Source organism: Pinus tabuliformis, chromosome 7 (assembly GCF_031772625.1).
Source record: "Pinus tabuliformis cultivar Carrire ecotype Pingquan chromosome 7, CPIR1, whole genome shotgun sequence".
Lineage (NCBI taxonomy): Eukaryota > Viridiplantae > Streptophyta > Pinopsida > Pinales > Pinaceae > Pinus > Pinus tabuliformis.
The window spans coordinates 179,260,595-179,278,045 of record NC_142293.1 but is presented as its reverse complement, the minus strand read 5'-3'; the positions used below and the strand labels follow the sequence as shown (position 1 = coordinate 179,278,045).

At 34.0% G+C, this 17,451-nt stretch overlaps 1 protein-coding gene across 1 annotated transcript; it reads left to right on the top strand.

Annotated features, from left to right (window-relative positions):
- The first annotated feature begins 10,731 nt into the window (after positions 1-10,731).
- On the top strand, positions 10,732-12,849 carry LOC149246433 (xyloglucan endotransglucosylase protein 2-like). The gene is made up of 4 exons (XM_089441449.1): positions 10,732-10,921; positions 11,263-11,363; positions 11,452-11,645; positions 12,438-12,849. Exons 1-4 carry the CDS (start codon positions 10,735-10,737, stop codon positions 12,847-12,849), a joined length of 894 nt encoding a protein of 297 aa, XP_089297575.1. The 5' UTR covers positions 10,732-10,734.
- Positions 12,850-17,451: the final 4,602 nt, after the last annotated feature.

The window sequence follows — 17,451 nt, the reverse complement described above, 5'->3', positions numbered from 1 at the left end:
CATATCTGCCCCTATGTGGAATAAGTAGCCCCCAGTCCAAGAGAATCAGGTATTGCGCTGCACTATTTGTTTTCTCTCATTAGGTGTTAGGTGCTTGGGTAATTTTCCTACTGCCAAGTAATTTGCAATGTCCGCATACCATGGTGTTCTGAGAGTAACAAAAAATAAATGTTCATCAAGAAATTGATCCTCAACTGTTGTTGTGTCAGCTGGCTTTGGCATTCGTGAGAGAAAATCAGCTACTCAGTTTTCTTTTCTAGGTTGATCCTTTATTGTGATGTCAAATTCCTACAAGAGAATCAACCATCTTGTCACTCTTCCATTTGTAATAGGTTTATTTGCTAAATATTTAATGGGAGAGTGATCTGTATATAAAACTACAGGATATCTATTTATATAATGTCTAAATTTATTTACAACATATATTATAGCTAAAAATTCTTTTTTAGTCATAGTATAGTTTAATTCAGCAGAAGATAGATTTTTGCTGATATAATATATTTCATATGGCTTTTTATCTTCTTCTTGTCCAAGAACTGCTTTGATTGCTGCGTCTGAAGCATCAGATGAAATCTGGAATGGCAAATCCTAGTTTGGGTCCCTTAGCACTGGGGCTGTTGATACAAGCTTTTTTAGATCCTCAAAAGCATTGTCACATTTATCTATCCAAATGAAATCAATATTTCCTGTTAGTGCATATAAAGGTGTAGCAATCTGAGAAAAATTCTTTATAAATCTTCTATAATAACCAGAAAATCTCAAAAAATTGCGTACCTTTGTTTGTGTGGTAGGGGTAGGTATTAATAGAATTATCTGAATTTTAGCCGAATCTACCTGTATTCCAGCTGCTGAGATATAATGACCTAAGATGAGTCCCTCAGTCATCATCATATGACACTTTTCATGGCTTAAACAGAACCTGGTGGCAATGCATCTTTGCAGCACTTTTTTTAATGTTTGTAATGTTGGCTCAAAGTCATCCCCATAAGGTGTGAACTCATCCATATACACTTTGAGCCCTTTATTTATCAAATCTGAAAAAATGTTGAGTATAGCCCTCTGAAATGTGGCAGGTGCATTGCACAACCCAAAGGGTAAGACCCTGTAAGAAAATGTTCCCCAAGGGCAGGTAAAGGTGGTTTTATCCTGATCTTCAGGGGTAATCTGAATCTGATTGTATCCACTAAAGCCATCTAGGAAAGAAAATAATTTCTTTCTTGCTAATGTATCCAAGACTTGATCAATGAATGGAAGGGGAAGGTGGTATTTTTGGGTTGCTTTATTAAATTCTCTATAGTCAATACATATCCACCACTTCCCATTCTTTTTTGGCACCACTACTAATGGAGAGACCCACTTGCTCTTAGATATTGGGTAGATAAAGTTTACATCTAATTTTTTTTGCAATTTAGCTTTCACAATGCCCTTAATATGAGGATTTAATCTCTGTTGGGGTTGGCGAATGGGTCTAGCATCCTTTTCTGTATAGATGTGGTGTGTACACAATTGGGGATCAATTCCTTTCATGTCCGGGTAATCCCATGAAAAGGCTTCTTTATATTTTCTCAGGAGCTGAACCAGCTTTTGCTCTTGGTCAGCAGTCAGGTTTTTGTTAATATTCAAAGTTTTTCCTGGCTCAATTTCTATTGTTTTGTTGTTATAAACAGAGGTGGTTGGTATTGATTGATCGTTAGTATCTTTTAGGGGATCTTCTTCTACTTCACTATTGAATGCTGCTTCGATCATGTGACATTTTAAATGGGATTCAGCTTCTGGTTGGTTAATGAAGCTGTTAATGATGTTGTCTTCTATTTGATCTTTAAATTCAATAGCATCTTCTATGGTTAGTGATGATCTAATGTTTTCAGTTAGGTATGATACAGGTTGTTTTCTGGTTTTGAATATTGTTAAACTTGGCTGAGTTGGAGGATATAAGGCTAAATTATTTACATTTCTTCCTCTTGCTATAATCATGCTGCATGTTCGATAGCTAATGTAAGCATCCGCAGTTGCTAGCTAAGGTCTACCTAGAATTAAGGGTTTTCCATCCAATCGGTTTCTAGGGTTGATGATCAGAAAGTCTGCAGGGTATTCCCAAGAGTCTACAAACACCATTATATCATGCAATGTGCCTTCTGTTCTGACTACCGATCGGTCAGCCAACTCCAATAAGGTCGTGTTTGGATCTAATGATGTAATGCGAAGCTTTTGAAAAGAGGTGGTTGTAAGAATATTGATTTTTGCTCCTAAATCAACTAATGCATTGGGAAAGGAGCATCCATTGATTTGCACTGTGACTATAGGGTTTCCTGGGTCCTCATATTTCATAGGTGTTTCTCTTCCTGATAGTAAGTCAGATAGGGTACCGAATACATGGATAGTTTGATTTTTTGTTATTTTCCTCTTTGGTTTTTTCATACATAGTTCCTTGATGGTTTTTGCATAAATTGGGATATCTTAAATAGCCTGGAGGAGTGGTATTTTTATACACAAATTTTTCAATTCTCCCAGAATATCAAAATCAAGGTGTTCTATTGGGCGAGGTATGATTAGTCATTCTGGGAATGGTGGAGAAGAGGTGGTTGCTTGTTCATGAGTTTTCTGTCTAACCATATTCTCTTCTTGTGGTGTTTGTTTTATAGGTAATGGATTTTCAATTTGAACATTTTTATCCCCCTCTGATTCTATTATATGCCCAGATCTTAATTGAAGGTCATTTCACTCCCTTAACTCAATTTCTAGTTCTGGTCCTTCAATAATTTGCATAGATTGAACCAGTCTGTTATTGGGGTTCGGGTTGGGTTGGGCTGGGAGCTGCAGGCTTAAGTTGGTCTGGGGATTTTGTTGCAATGTATAAGGTGTTGGAAGTGTGGGTTGAGGGAGAGGGATTGTTCTGGTTGGCTGATTTACAGGTATTTTCCAGTTCGACTACCAGTTTTGACTCTGCGAAGTGGAGGGTGGCCATTGTGTTGAATATGCATTATTTTTCCAAAATGGTGGACAGTAAGGAAAGTTCGGCCAATTGGTTTGATTTTTTTGATTTGGCCATGGTGATATGGAGAATGGATGCTGTGACCAACTGGAGAAAGGTGGTTGATTCTGCCACATTCCATGATACTGCTGAGCATTATACTGAGGAGGCTGAAAAGAAGAGGATGGATCAATGGGCATACCTGTTTGTTGCATCTGCCACTGGCGGCGCTGATTTTGTAGATAAACTGGTTCAATTTATTCTTCTGCTTCTTTGTAGATTGCTTTCAGTCCTAGGAGTGATGGGTAGCTTTCTATGGCATGATCTTTTGTATAGATGGTGTAGATTTTGACCGTATTCAGCAGGCACTCTTTGTGGCTATGTTTCTTTCTGCATCTAGGGCAGAATATCGCTAAGTTTTGTTCTTCTTCTACTTGATTTTGTTTGTCTTGCATAACGTCGAACTGCGTTTTCAGAGTACCTAGAATATCAGTTTTGAAATCTTCTAGTAGATTTCCGATTTTTGTGCGAGTTATCCCTCCACCAGAGACTTTGTTATCCCTTGTGATCATGTCACATTCTGCTGGCTTCAGTCTTGTGTTGCCTCTTGAACACCTAATACACAAATTAATTATGTTAGCAAAATTTTCCTAGTATATGTAACCTTTAACCATAATGTGTAATGTTTCAATCCATTGTTCTTTCATTCCTTTAATTAGTGTAGTTTTTAACACGTTGTTAGGCAAGGGTAAAGATGCATAAGGAGCTCTCTAGAGATTGTATTGAAAGTGTTCTACATATTCCTCTAGTGTTTCACTAGGTCGTACTGTCATTTGAAATATCTCATCCTTTAATTCTCTGGATTTACAATATTCCTAATATTTCTTTAGAAAAGAAGTTTTCATCTGATCCTAGTCATTTATAACACCCCCACCTAACCCCATAAACCATCGTAAAGATGATCCTTTTAATGTGGGGGGAAATAACTTTAGTTTTTGGGTATCGGTGGTGTAGTCATACCCCCGGCATAATACATCAAACTCAAACATAAATGCATCTGGATCCTCTGACGTTAGCCCATGGAAGGTAGGAATATTCTGGAGAGGAATTGCTTTCATAGGTTCGTTAATTGCCATGTCCACAATGAGATACCGCAGTGTGGAGGTTTGAGGTGTTTGCTAGTTCTGGGTCATTTGATCAAATATGTGCCAATACCCTTCTGGGATTTCGAGAGAGTTGTTCCTAGGATGACTAGGAGGAATAGGAAAGAGCTTAACAGCACTTCCTTGGTTTAGGACAATGAGTGTTCCTTGCTGAACTACTACTTGGGGGGATCTTGGCTCCTCAGTTTCTCCTGCTTCTTTTTGGATAAACTTAACAGCACTCCCCTTATCTGGGCTACTGAGTGTTTGAATTATTTCGAGAGGTGATCTTGGATCCTCGGTTTCCCCTGTTTCTCCTCCTCCTTCATGAAGATTACTAGAATTCCCTTCTTGTAAAGAAATTGGGAAAGAATTCTCAATTTCTTGAAAATTTTGCTCAGTCTCTTCTCTTTTGCTATGCACCTTAGCAACGGCCACGGATGGTGAATTTGTGGCCCGAAGGAAGCCAATAGGTTGTCTGGAAGCAAATTTCCTAGGGCCTACTGATGGCTGAGATTTGGCTTTCTTAACGATGTCGTCTATGAAGGTTGATCGACCAAGGTTCACCAGTCCCTTAGCTTTGTCAGGTTTGGGTAGTGGATTTGGATTGTTTTCAGGTTTTTTCTTCTTAGTCATACACACAACTCAAATATTTGCTTCTACCCTAAGTTCTTAACAATTCTATTGGAAAGAGGGCAGGGGAGCCGGGCTTTTACATGCTCTGTATGTAGGTTCTTACATTTCATTTTTAATACCCATTTCTCTCCTAATAGGCACTCATCAGATGCACACTACTCCTTAGAAATGGCTACATTGTCCCCGACAACGATGCCAAAATGTTGAGGTATAAAAGGTGTCTTTTTAACTCCTAAGTATCTTCACATTAGTTATCAATCTAGGTAAGATTTTCTATTTCAAGAGTGTACACAGTATGTGGTGGCTATTTACTCAAGAGTAATTTTTCTAAATTGTAGTATAGTGCTTTCAAACATAAAAGTAAATGGATGTTGCTAGTGAACTCAAATTGCAATTGAAAGAAAACTTAATCTTGCTAATAAAACCAAATCAAACATTCATTCAAGTATCAGTCAAGAATACAGTAGCAATAACTCATTCCTCTTTTAACTGCTTGATATTCCAAAAGTATTTTCTAATTTGAATAACAGGGATCTTGGCCTGAGAGCGTAGATAGCAATAGTCAATGCTCTTACAGTGGAGAATCTCAAGACAGCACACTGAACTAATTACTAGATTGGAAATATAATGTTGAACTCAAATGACTCAACCTGAAATAATAAAGAAATGTTGAAACAGGTGATTGAATAACAACTTGAACCAATACTTCTACAGCATGTAAAACAGAGTAATTACTAGAATACGAAATAGAAAAACAATGCGATTACATCAAATGGAAATCAAACCAAACCATCACACATCAGAAACTGTAAACGAATGATAGAAGAACAACAAGTGAATCCACCAGGGCCGGGCCCTTATCCGCCAGTGAACACCACTAGATTACTGCAGTATGAGGAAAGAAACAACAACTGTATTATTTGTTAATCATTTGCAAAATAGTTACAGCAGTTCGTACTCTGTTTCAACAACGAGAGTCGATGATCAAAGTAACAATAAAATAGTAATTTCTTAATAATCTCTCTCCCGTTCTCTTTATAATCACTGCCTTTTATAATGGCCATGCGATAAGAAGGCTAAAATAGTAACAACGATCCCTCACGATCAAGAGATCTTGAGGGACTCACTCAAACTTCCATCTTCAATTAGCTCTTTGTCTTTTGCGTTGATGTTGTGATCTTATTTGTTCTTATCCATAACTGCGTGCTCCATCCTTGGCTTGCTGCCTGTACGTTGTTTCCTGGCTAGGGAACAACAGTTGTTCCATTTTGTCATTTTCCTACATGAAGACTGATGATAGTTAGCTAAATCGTGATGATAGATAATTTCCTTATTTTTACCATAATCCCTTGATATATTAACACTTTAGGGTGTAGAAGGGATATAACTAAGGAAAAGGATAATAAAATAAATAATATATGCATACATTTTCCATGACTCAACACCGAGTCAACTACTGCACTGTTGCATTTTTGTTTAGAGAAAGGACTAAAGTGAGAGCAAAAGTACAACACTGACCATTCCACAACACAGCAAAGAGTTTAAGGCATTTAATGAAGATCGGTAAATAGTTATGGGCAAGCATTCACTCTGGAACTTGTGCCCACACTCCACAACACCTGTAAGTTCAGAAAACCAATTACTATGTAAAATCGCCCATGTTGTATATTAATTATTTTCTCTGTCATGTATTAATGTCAAATTTGTATGTTTAGATAAATATGGATGTAAAAGTCATTTATAATATTAGCAAAGTTAGAGAGTTGTGAGGTAGTGAGGAGAAAATCGTGGAGGAAATATTGGTGGGTGCGTGAAAACTAGTTTGACAGAGTTTTACAAACATTTACTCTACAACCCAATGATGCGTAAATCGCATTGACTTTGTCGTAACCGATTTTTGAGTGAGAATCCTCTACTCTTCCCCTGTTAATTTTTTCTAACAAAATTGGCACGATGAAGGAACGGTTGTCAAAGATAATCAATTAAGGAAAAATCAAACAGAAAGTCCATAATCCCAACGCTCCATACCAGTTTGAGCAGGTAGTTAGGGTTTTGAACGTAGAGGTGTCATCCTCCTGCCACTTTACCCTAGCCCTCCATGGGAATTTTACCTACAAAAAACACAAAAGATGGGTATCGATTTATAAAAGGGCCTCAACAGTGAAAAGTATAGGGAGGCAATTCAATGAGTTAATAAATACCATTGGAGCAGTGTAAAACAGCTCTCTTGGAGCTAGTAACTGAAGCAGATCCTCTGCAGCCAAGCTGATGCATAAGAATGACCAAGAAAGCCACAAAAAAAACTGTGTAGTTACCCTTATGTTGTTTACATATTGTTGGCCCATCATATCCAAACCCTACAAGATCAATGGTTGGATCGACACCAGTTGTCGTCCTTTGGTAATTGGGCCACCAACTGTCACCCTGAAGTGCAAAATCAATCGTTGAGCTATGGGAAAAGCAACTCAGTATGGTGGGAACCCGTAAGTGAATTTGTAAAGCCATAATCATTGAGATAACCCAGCAACTTGGCATTAAATCCCACCTAAACTAGCCGAGAGAAAGGCAAACCATCAATGCAGAGTCTGGAGGGTGTGGTGGCAATGCCAGATGGACTCACAATGAGACTTCACCATGGACCTGGCATCAAGGATCCCGTAAGCAGGATCTATGCCAAAATTAATACCATTGTCATTCACTTAAGCATTTAAGGTAAGAGGCATATCACAAGTATCATATGACTATGCTAGTAACATGAATAATCAAACTCTCTCAAAACACAAAATCATTGGTTAATTCCAAGTTGACATTGTGGTGAACAATTACGGTGGTAACCCTTATTAATTGTTGCTCAATCGAAACCTAATCCAATTGAGTAAGGTAGAATGAAGAATATAACATAAGTAATTAAAAGAAATAACTTCAACCAGATGTCCCATGGTGCAGTAATCAATACATAGTTATGGGTTTGTGGGTAAGATTAAATTGTTTCCCAAACAGGTTACTGTGTGATAGTGGTATCTGATAAGTTAATAGTAAAATGTTTTCCTTGTAGAATGGGTTGTATCTAAGTTTCATGATGGAGAACATTAAAAATGGATAATATATATATATTTTTTATTGACATGGATGTGTGTTACACTTAAGTTCAGGTGACTATATTTTTATTATTTTACTGGTTAAACAACGTGGTTATTATAGTAAATTGTGAGCTGGATTTAAATGATGAGAATGTTTTCAAAATTATAGTTCTATAAATCTGATTATAGTTACCCTTGTAAAGTTATAGGTCTACTTAATTGGTGATCATCATAATGGGGCGGGATTTAGATTTTAGTAGATTTAAATTTAAGTGTGGTGGCTTAATAACATACACAAATTAAAGGCTTAGATTTATTTTCAAAGTAGTTATGCATATTTTTTCCATTTAATTTAATTCAATAATTAAAAATAAAGCCATATGAAATGACTTATAATTTTTTGAGTATGTGGTAATAATAAACCATGGTATTCTAACAAATATCCATAATAAAATAGAAATAAATTTCCATAATTAAAAATCTTGTTACATGTTTCTTTTAAAATGTGTATATATTTAACTTATTATTATTTTAAAATAAAATTATAATTTACTTATTTCATTTTAATATTTAAAATCTATTAAATTTCTAATAAACAATAATTACACCCATATAAATAACACAAAATAAATTTACACCATGTAAATTTTGTATACCCATCTATAAAACAAAAACTAACTTTACAGCTATTTAATTTGTTTTATATAAAAATCACTTACATACCTTATTACTACATACACTTTCATAACCCCAAATACCCAAATAGGTGTTTCCTATAACTATAATTATATAACTAAAACAAATGCATGCTTTTATGTGTAAAAGTAGGGATTAACTCTTTTCTTCTATATCAAATTGGACATTTTGATTTTAGCAGGAAGGAACTGAACTTAGTGGTTTTATTATATAAAATATTTTTTATTTTTTTTTACCCACCCATAATATCAAAATCGATTTCCATGAGAATTTTAACGGTGGGCAACATATTTATTATTATTGAAATTGCAATGTATATAGATCAGAGATAAAATACTTCTATTATTTCTATTATATATTTTCATTAACTAAATCATCTCAGAAACAAATTATAATTAGATAATTATATTAAATCTTTAACTACATTCTTAACCCTTGACATATATATGAAAATAATAACTAATTATTATTCACCAGTGTGAAGAAAAGTAACCTATAGCTCTTTTAACAACATAAATTTTTAGTGATTATACAAAATTTACGTAAATAAAAGTTATATATTTTGGTGATTATTTTTTTCAAGCTAATACAAGATTTTTTATAAATTTTATTGTTATTTAAAAACTATTAAACAAAAATAAAAAAATATATATATAATTCTTTTTAACAGAACATTCTATTTAACAATATTATGTTTATTTAGTATCCAACAATACCAGCCATTCAGATTTTTGTTTTCTAATTGAGTTTTGACTTATATTTTGTTGAGCTTAGAGGCTTTTCTACAACCTAGTATGATGAGATGTTGAATTGACATGACTTTTTTAGAAAAAATAAAATAAAATAAATTATGTTTTAAATACAAAAACAATGTGAGGTATAATAAATAAAAAATGAATATGCCATAAAGTAATTAGAAATAAAAAAAATGTGTGAGTAAAATATCTAAATATTATACTTTTAAAAAATATTTCGACATGAGATTTAAATAAATTATTTGAAAATCTATGTTAACTCAATATCAACTTCATATATATCTATAAATAGAAAAAAAATTAAAATAAAATATTGTAATACTAATATTGACATATACATAAAAATATATTAATAATAAAAAACTATTTTCATTTGCACTATAAAAATGTCTTGATGCACATGTCATGTAAAATATAGTAATATTAATTATGTATATATTATATATCAGTTAAAAATTTATGTATATATCATGAAAAGATTAAGTTTTTACAGTTAAACTTTATATTTGGTCCTATATAGAGTATATATAAGACCAAATATATACTCTATATAGCATTCAAAAATATAATTTAAATGATGAAAAAAACATATTGTATTTTACACTCTAAAGAGGTTTGTACATGAAAAAATTCAATTCCTCTAGGCTCATATTAGATCCATACTTATAATGGATCTATATTGATAATTTAATTGTTGTGATTTTTCCAGTGATGGTTCACAAAAGAGAAATCTTTCACTCCTACTAAATAAATTTATATATAAAATTATTAAATATAAAATTATTAAACTGTTTTTTCAGGCCAAACATACTAAGAACCCAAAAATACAATTTATTGTTTTCGAAACATAAATTAATTTTGATATTTATTAAAATTTCAAAATGCTAAATTCTTTCCGGTATGATTTAAATGTGAGTTCAAATTACTCCTCTTCTAGAATATAGCGAAGTTCACTAATTTCTATTCAATTCAGAGTGCAATTGTGACATTTTAAATGGTTTTGGATTTCAACGCGGGATAAAACGATCATGTCGCTATTATGAAGTCTAAATAGCAACCAAGAATAGCAAGAGAAAACCACCAAATTAGAAACATTTTTGCATATCCACCTCGCCATCTCTTCATTGCGATCCGCTTTTTGATGACCCAATTCCCATGAACCTGGCAAGAAATTTTGATGTATCCTCCTGGACGCGCACACAAGGCCGAGAACTAAGGCCAGGAGAATTTTGGTGGATTTTATGAATACAAATGCGACTTAAAAGAAATGCAATAACTACATTCCGACAAATTTTCAGATGTTATGATATAATCATAATCATTAACACGCTTAAGACTCCACGTCCCGTTTTCTAGATATTTCAAGGCGAACCCTACTGCTCGTCCCTGCTTCTATAAAACCCATTTACCACCAGTCCCTACCCTTGTCAAATCTTCTTTTCCATTTGGAAGCAATGAAGACTGCCCAGTTTCTGGGCCTGTTTCTCATTCTCATACTCCATTCTGTTGCCATGGCGGGCACGCCCAGAAAGCCAGTGAGTGTGCCCTTCAGCAAAAATTACGTCGCAAGCTGGGGCGCAGGCCACTTCAAAGAATTCCGTGGTGGTCGAAGGGTCGAACTTCTCCTCAACAAAAAGTATGGTAAGTCAGTATCCTATCCATTTATTTTATTGGTTGTATCTGAGCTTTTTTTGGCTCATTAAAAGCCTTATCCGAATCCCGATGATATTGCCCAATCCCAAGGAGAATTTATTATTGATTTTTTATTAACAACTTTTCGTTATCAAAGTGTTTTAAAGAAAGAATTGTGCTACCCATTAAATTGATTATCTAAGCGATTTTATCTATCCATGAGTTTCCATTAACAACTTTCCATTAGCAACATGCTTTAACGAAAAAATTGAGCTAACCACGGATTATCTAGGGTTTTATCTTTATCAGTGGCCGATATAACAGATTCAAATCAAATATGGGGTTGGCAGGTGCGGGGTTCGAGTCGAAGGGGACATATTTATTTGGTCACTTCAGCATGCAGATCAAGCTGGTTCATGGTGATTCAGCTGGCACTGTCACGGCCTTCTACGTTAGTATAATCATCATAATTAAGTATATTTTCTCTTAAATTTGCTGTTGTTTAATTACTGTGTGTCTGTTTATTTTGGGGCGAGCAGCTTTCTTCTCAAACTGAGCATCACGACGAGATAGACTTCGAATTTTTGGGCAACAGGTCTGGGCAACCCTACATTCTTCAGACCAATGTATTCACGGGAGGCAAAGGTGACAGAGAGCAACGCATATATCTCTGGTTCGATCCCACTAAGGATTACCATTCCTACGCAGTGCTCTGGAACACGTACCAAATCGTGTAAGTCTCATACTATATTTTAGTTATTTTTTATTTTATGGATGGAAAGGTTCTGTTATCTATGTGATAATAAGAAGATGAAAATCATTTTTTTTTAGAGTGCCTCGCCTACAACCACAATAGATTTCAGTTTGAAAATCTTTGTTACAATACTGAAGTTTCTCTCTAAGCTTTTTGAGCATAAGAATAAAATCTTAATAAAATCTTAAATCAAACTAAATAATTCATTTCTTTAGGTCCAATAAGCCAAAGTTTGGTCTCAGTGGATGTTAACCACCACCATCATCATCATCAAATACAGGCAAAAGCAAATGGGAGCAGTATTTTAAATGTAATTTTTTGGAATTTAGGGTAGATTTCTATCAGGAATCCAGAAAATTTATGATCAAATCTTGATTTGTGTAATTTAAACTAGTTCAACGCTCTCAAAATTTCTTAGACTACTTCCATTGTGAAGAATTTACTTGTCAAACTAATAATTTCAATAAACACCTGCTGAATTCTAAACACCTGCTAAATTCTAGACAAATTAAATCATAAAATAAACCAGAAATTTAAGTATGGGAGTTTTAGTAGTGCATTACATTAGATATCATTTTTAAGATTCAACTGTTTTAAGTAATTCCTTTATGACCATTTTCTTTCTCTCATAAAAACTGTCATAAATAAATGACTTACTTAAAACAATTGAATGACGAAAATGATACATAAACCAGAAATCTTTAAAAAATAACCCTTTAATGCCCCTGGCCCTTCATGAATATTGATTGGTGTGATGGGTTTTTGGTGCAGGTTTTTTGTGGACTCGGTACCAATTCGCGTGTTCAAGAACTGTACGGACCTGGGGGTGAAGTACCCATTCAACCAACCGATGATGGTCCATTCAAGCCTGTGGGATGGGGATAACTGGGCCACCCGAGGGGGCGCGGAGAAAACCGATTGGAGCAAGGCGCCCTTCATCGCATCCTACGAGCAATTCTACGTGGATGCCTGCAAGGCTTCTCCGGCGCAGTCGGTGTGCGCTACGCAGGGGCGGCGGTGGTGGGATAAGGTGGAGTTCAGAGACCTGGATGACCGGCAATGGCGGCGCTTGAAATGGGTGAGGAAGAAGTACACCATCTACAATTACTGCACCGACAGGATCAGATACAAGAAAATGCCGCCGGAATGTGTCCGTGATCGCGATAATAGAGGTCATTATTAGTAATGACGCAGGCCATGATCATTTTATGCGACCTTCGGATTCGGATCATAAAATGTTTAGAGAATTGATTTTTTCGGGGTGACAATAATTCGCCTTTTCTTCCTTCAAACATAAAGGGGATATCGATATTATTATAGTGTGGCTTGTGCGGCCTAATCCTGATTCATTTAATTCCAGAGTTATTTGAACTCTGCCATAGATAGATATAGTTGGGTGATGATATTTAAATACATAGATATAGTTGACTGATGATATTTAGATAGATTTGGAAAAAGAGAGCATATATTGTTTTTTTTCCCTATAATTTAGTTTTTGTTTTCTAAAAAGCGACTAATTAAACTATATTTTCGCAGCCTGGAAAATAGCAGCAGCAATGGGCACGGCTATAAATTGGCTCTGGCTCGAAGTTACAAGATGGCATCTCTCGTTGTGATTAATTTTTAAATTTTTCCTTAAAAATAAAATTTCAATAAATTTAGATTCTCAAAATCCAAAGTAAAGGATACATTTAATTTCCCATTTAAAAATCTAGTTTTGATTTAAAAATAACATCAATTCAAATTCAATTTAGATTTAAATGAATATATCATTCACTCAAATTCAATTTAAGAAACCAAAGAGGTCGGAATGGGAGGCTTTTTATCATGTCTCCAGGCCTGCGGTAGTCTTCCAACTGCTCTTGGCGAGGTGCGGCACCACCGAACACTTTTTTTTCACCAATACTAATGTTCATGGACTACGCCTAATTCACTTTCTATTACTTAGTTTGTGTTTCGCAACCAAATATTATTATGCATAACCTTTATACTAATGAACACCCATACTCATTCATTATCATTAGCGATTATAAAAGAGAACAACAATTGCACAGTATAAAGGGAGGGGCAACTCCCTGAACAATGAGTTTGCCCGACAATATATATTAATCAATCTTTCTTCAATAATACAAGCTTCACAAATATCCTTGGCAAAATCCAACTCTATACTTAGCCAATTTTACAATAGAGGCAAAACAACCTTTTACAACCTTTGTGCACCCTTGCACGATGGGCGAGTGCTCACCCGAGCCACCAAGACATCCTCGCCAAGTCTAGGCACTACCAACACCTCCGCATGATCATCCCGGGCACACCTTGCCCAACGTCTTCACCTTTCACCGTGAGCGTTTTCACCAAGTGCGCTTTACCAAGGAGAGCGCATGAGCTATGCACTTGCCTCTCCTCAAATCTGCGCACAAGACACTCCTTTACCAAGAGCGAAGTGCATATGATCGAATGAGTGAGTTGAATGTTGTTTGAACGCTCAAACCGCAAACATATATACACATGGTTGAGTGTGGGTGGGTTGCCCAGCCGATTGCCCACACAACGCCATACACACTCGTTCAAACGCTTGTAAAGTCGGCTTCACCCTTCCACCGTAGGTCGGCCAACCCCCACTGCAAATGCTCCATACATGGGTATAACCATCACTCCAAACTTAGTTGTTCACCAAATGTTCGTCGCATATCGTCGCATAGAACTCGGCCCATCGTCGCATCCCATGCAGCCCAGCTCGCTCGCGCGTCCGCGCCTTCGCCTACGCGCCCATGTGCTCGCCCGTGCCTGTGCTCCCGCCCTCGTTCGACCATCGTGCGGCCCAACTAGCCCGCGCCCAACCACGCCCGCTCGCCCAACCACACCCGACATAAACGGAGACCTTACACTTTTCATCTAAATAATTGTTTATTATAATATATATAGAGAAAGTGTTTTTCCTTAAAAGTTACACATTCAAAATCAGAAAAATAAAATATATATGTTTAATTTAATAATCAAATGGTTTAAATAAAAATAAGTCTTAATATCCCAAACAAAAAATACACCAATTTAATATATGAGTTAACTATAATAAATATAATATATAATCCCTAAAAAATAAATCGTCCAAATAGCGGGAGGGGTTAGGCTGTTGGCTACTGTACCAAATCCGGCCTCCAACGAAAATCCTTTTCTATCGGTCCGTAGAGCCGTCGATTGAAAATAAGGAGGATAAATTATTATTTCACGCCCATATGTTAATTTGAATTACTTTCAAAATATTCAAGTTGACCCAAGTCCAATTTCAATGAGAATTTATTCTGTAGAGCTTTCGATTGAAAGTTAGAGGGATAAATTACTATTTCACGTCTATATGTTAATTTGAATTACTTCCAAAATATTATGAATTCAGGTTGACCCAAATCGAATGAGAATTTATTGATTGTAGTTCAAAACATATGTGAACTAAATATTATATATATATATATGTGGGGAAAAAATAAAAATTTAAATGGAAATACATATATTTTGAAATTAAAGCCTATAAAGTAAATAAAAATTATTATTTTTCTAAATTAATAGAAAGAAAAAAAAATTAAATAAATATTTATTAAATTAATTAATAATATAAATATAAATGCATTCATATAAATTAGATGAGTAATAAATATTAATAATCCTTAAAATATTTGTATAACATTTAATTTATGTTATCCTAAGAATTTGTAATTTCATTATAAAAATGAAACCCGAAAAACACATTATAAGTTTTGAAATAAAAAACAGTTTGGAACTTAATTATTAATTTCATCTGTAAGATTCTTTACTATGAAAAATATTATCATATTATTTAATAAACCACATCCAACGGTGTAATAAATCCACAACAAATAAGAAAAATATTAAAGATAAAAAAGGTGAAAAAATAAAAATGTATTAACCATTAAAAAAGCCAAATAATTAAAAACAAAATTTTTGAATTTTAGTTACAAAATAATAAGTGTAAATTTTAAATCAATAAAAAATTATTTTAATCCTAGATTTTAAATGTTAAAAAAATATAAGATCCTAGATTTTAAATGTTAAAAAAAATCAAATATCTTATAGATATTTTTTTAGTGTTTAAAACTTAAAAAATGTAAATTTTAAATTAATATAAACTTATTTTAATTCTAAATTTGAAGTGTTAAAAAAAATAAAAAAATCAAATATGTTATAAATAAATGTGTAGAGTTTAAAACTTAAAAAAGTCTATTTCTAGATATTAAATATATTTTGGTGCTTCATATAAATAGGGTTAATATGGATTTATATTCAGAGAGAAAGTTGATACTCAAATTTTTTATTTAACATAGAAAATTGTTAATCTTAAAATGTTTTTATATATATTTATCACTACTAATAGATTTTAATATTGTCTTTTATATTAAAAAGGTTAAGAAGTGTTGTAAATATATATTTATAGGATAAGAAATGTTTTACTTTTCATCATATACATTTTTTCTCTATATCTATATAAAGCTAATAAAATTATTTTACATAACATGAACATTGAAATATTTTATTTATGGTTAACACATATAGGGAAGAAAATACACTTTATCATCATGCTCAAAAATAAAAACACAAAAAACTTTTTACTTTTAATTACTTTATCATTCATATAAAATTATGTTACTTAAAATGTAAATTGAAATATTAATCACATATTTGATATGATAAACATTACACCATGCAAGGAATCATCATCATCAAACTAACACAATAAGACATCATATCATTGAATACCAATATACCCTAGAAACCTCGTAGGATAAGAACCAACAAACGTTTATTAAACACTCGTGAGGGTGTTCACCCCTCACTCAATGGATTATAAGGGAGTCCATCCATTAACCATTGTCATAAAATATTACAAGGAAATATCATTTACCCACAAATATTCAATATCTTTGTCACCTTGTGGTTCCATCAATGGACCATCCTGGATCTCGCACTCATCTGCATGGACTTTTAGTTCTTTACCGCCCAGAATATTAAGCATAATCTATCATTTGCACAAATCACATCTTTCCTTCCATTGTTGTCGTAAGCATATGTTGATATCATAATTAAATAAAGTATTAATCAACCAATAATCAATCTTTAATAGTAATTATTTGGCATATACTCATGTGCATGCATGAAATTTAAATATAATATTGCAACATGCTTCTTCTAACAACATTGTTGATGCATTAAGTATAAGTAAATAATTATCAAAGCATGTCAAAATAAATGCCACCTTACTATGATCCTTCTCACACAAACACACATTCATTTTCAAAAATTTAGCCCAACTTCTTATTTGTGCATGTAACAAAGTAATCTTTTCAATACAATAGATTTTATTACTATTACTATTATCCATTCAAATGAATAACCCCTTATAAGGGAAAGCTAATGTTGTGGAGGTAAATCCTCTCTGCGGACAGAGACGATCCCTACTAGCCCAGACCGGGTCTAGCAACAATCACACAATGCTATCACGCAAGTTCCTAATTGCAAATAAAAAGTAGATGGTGAGAACCTACTTGGATTCCAACGCTAATGTTCGTAGAAGAGATGTCGCTCTCATTCCTTTGCCTCGGTCGGTCACGATCCCCACGATCTCCGTGATTGGACACCTGCACATGCAAAGAACAACACAAATACAAACATAAAATCCAATAGATGCAATTATATATCAGTCAGAAAAGATATAACTCAACATCAAACATAAGACAATGACAGTGGAACCATAATGATAGTCATCTATTATTGA

Excerpts from the sequence above, each read along its gene's own strand:
- LOC149246433 (XM_089441449.1), top strand. The coding sequence starts at position 10,735 with ATGAAGACTGCCCAGTTTCTGGGCCTGTTTCTCATTCTCATACTCCAT. Across the intron at positions 11,364-11,451 it reads GCACTGTCACGGCCTTCTAC|CTTTCTTCTCAAACTGAGCA; the intron begins GTTAGTATAATC and ends TGGGGCGAGCAG. Across the intron at positions 11,646-12,437 it reads TGGAACACGTACCAAATCGT|GTTTTTTGTGGACTCGGTAC; the intron begins GTAAGTCTCATA and ends TTTTTGGTGCAG.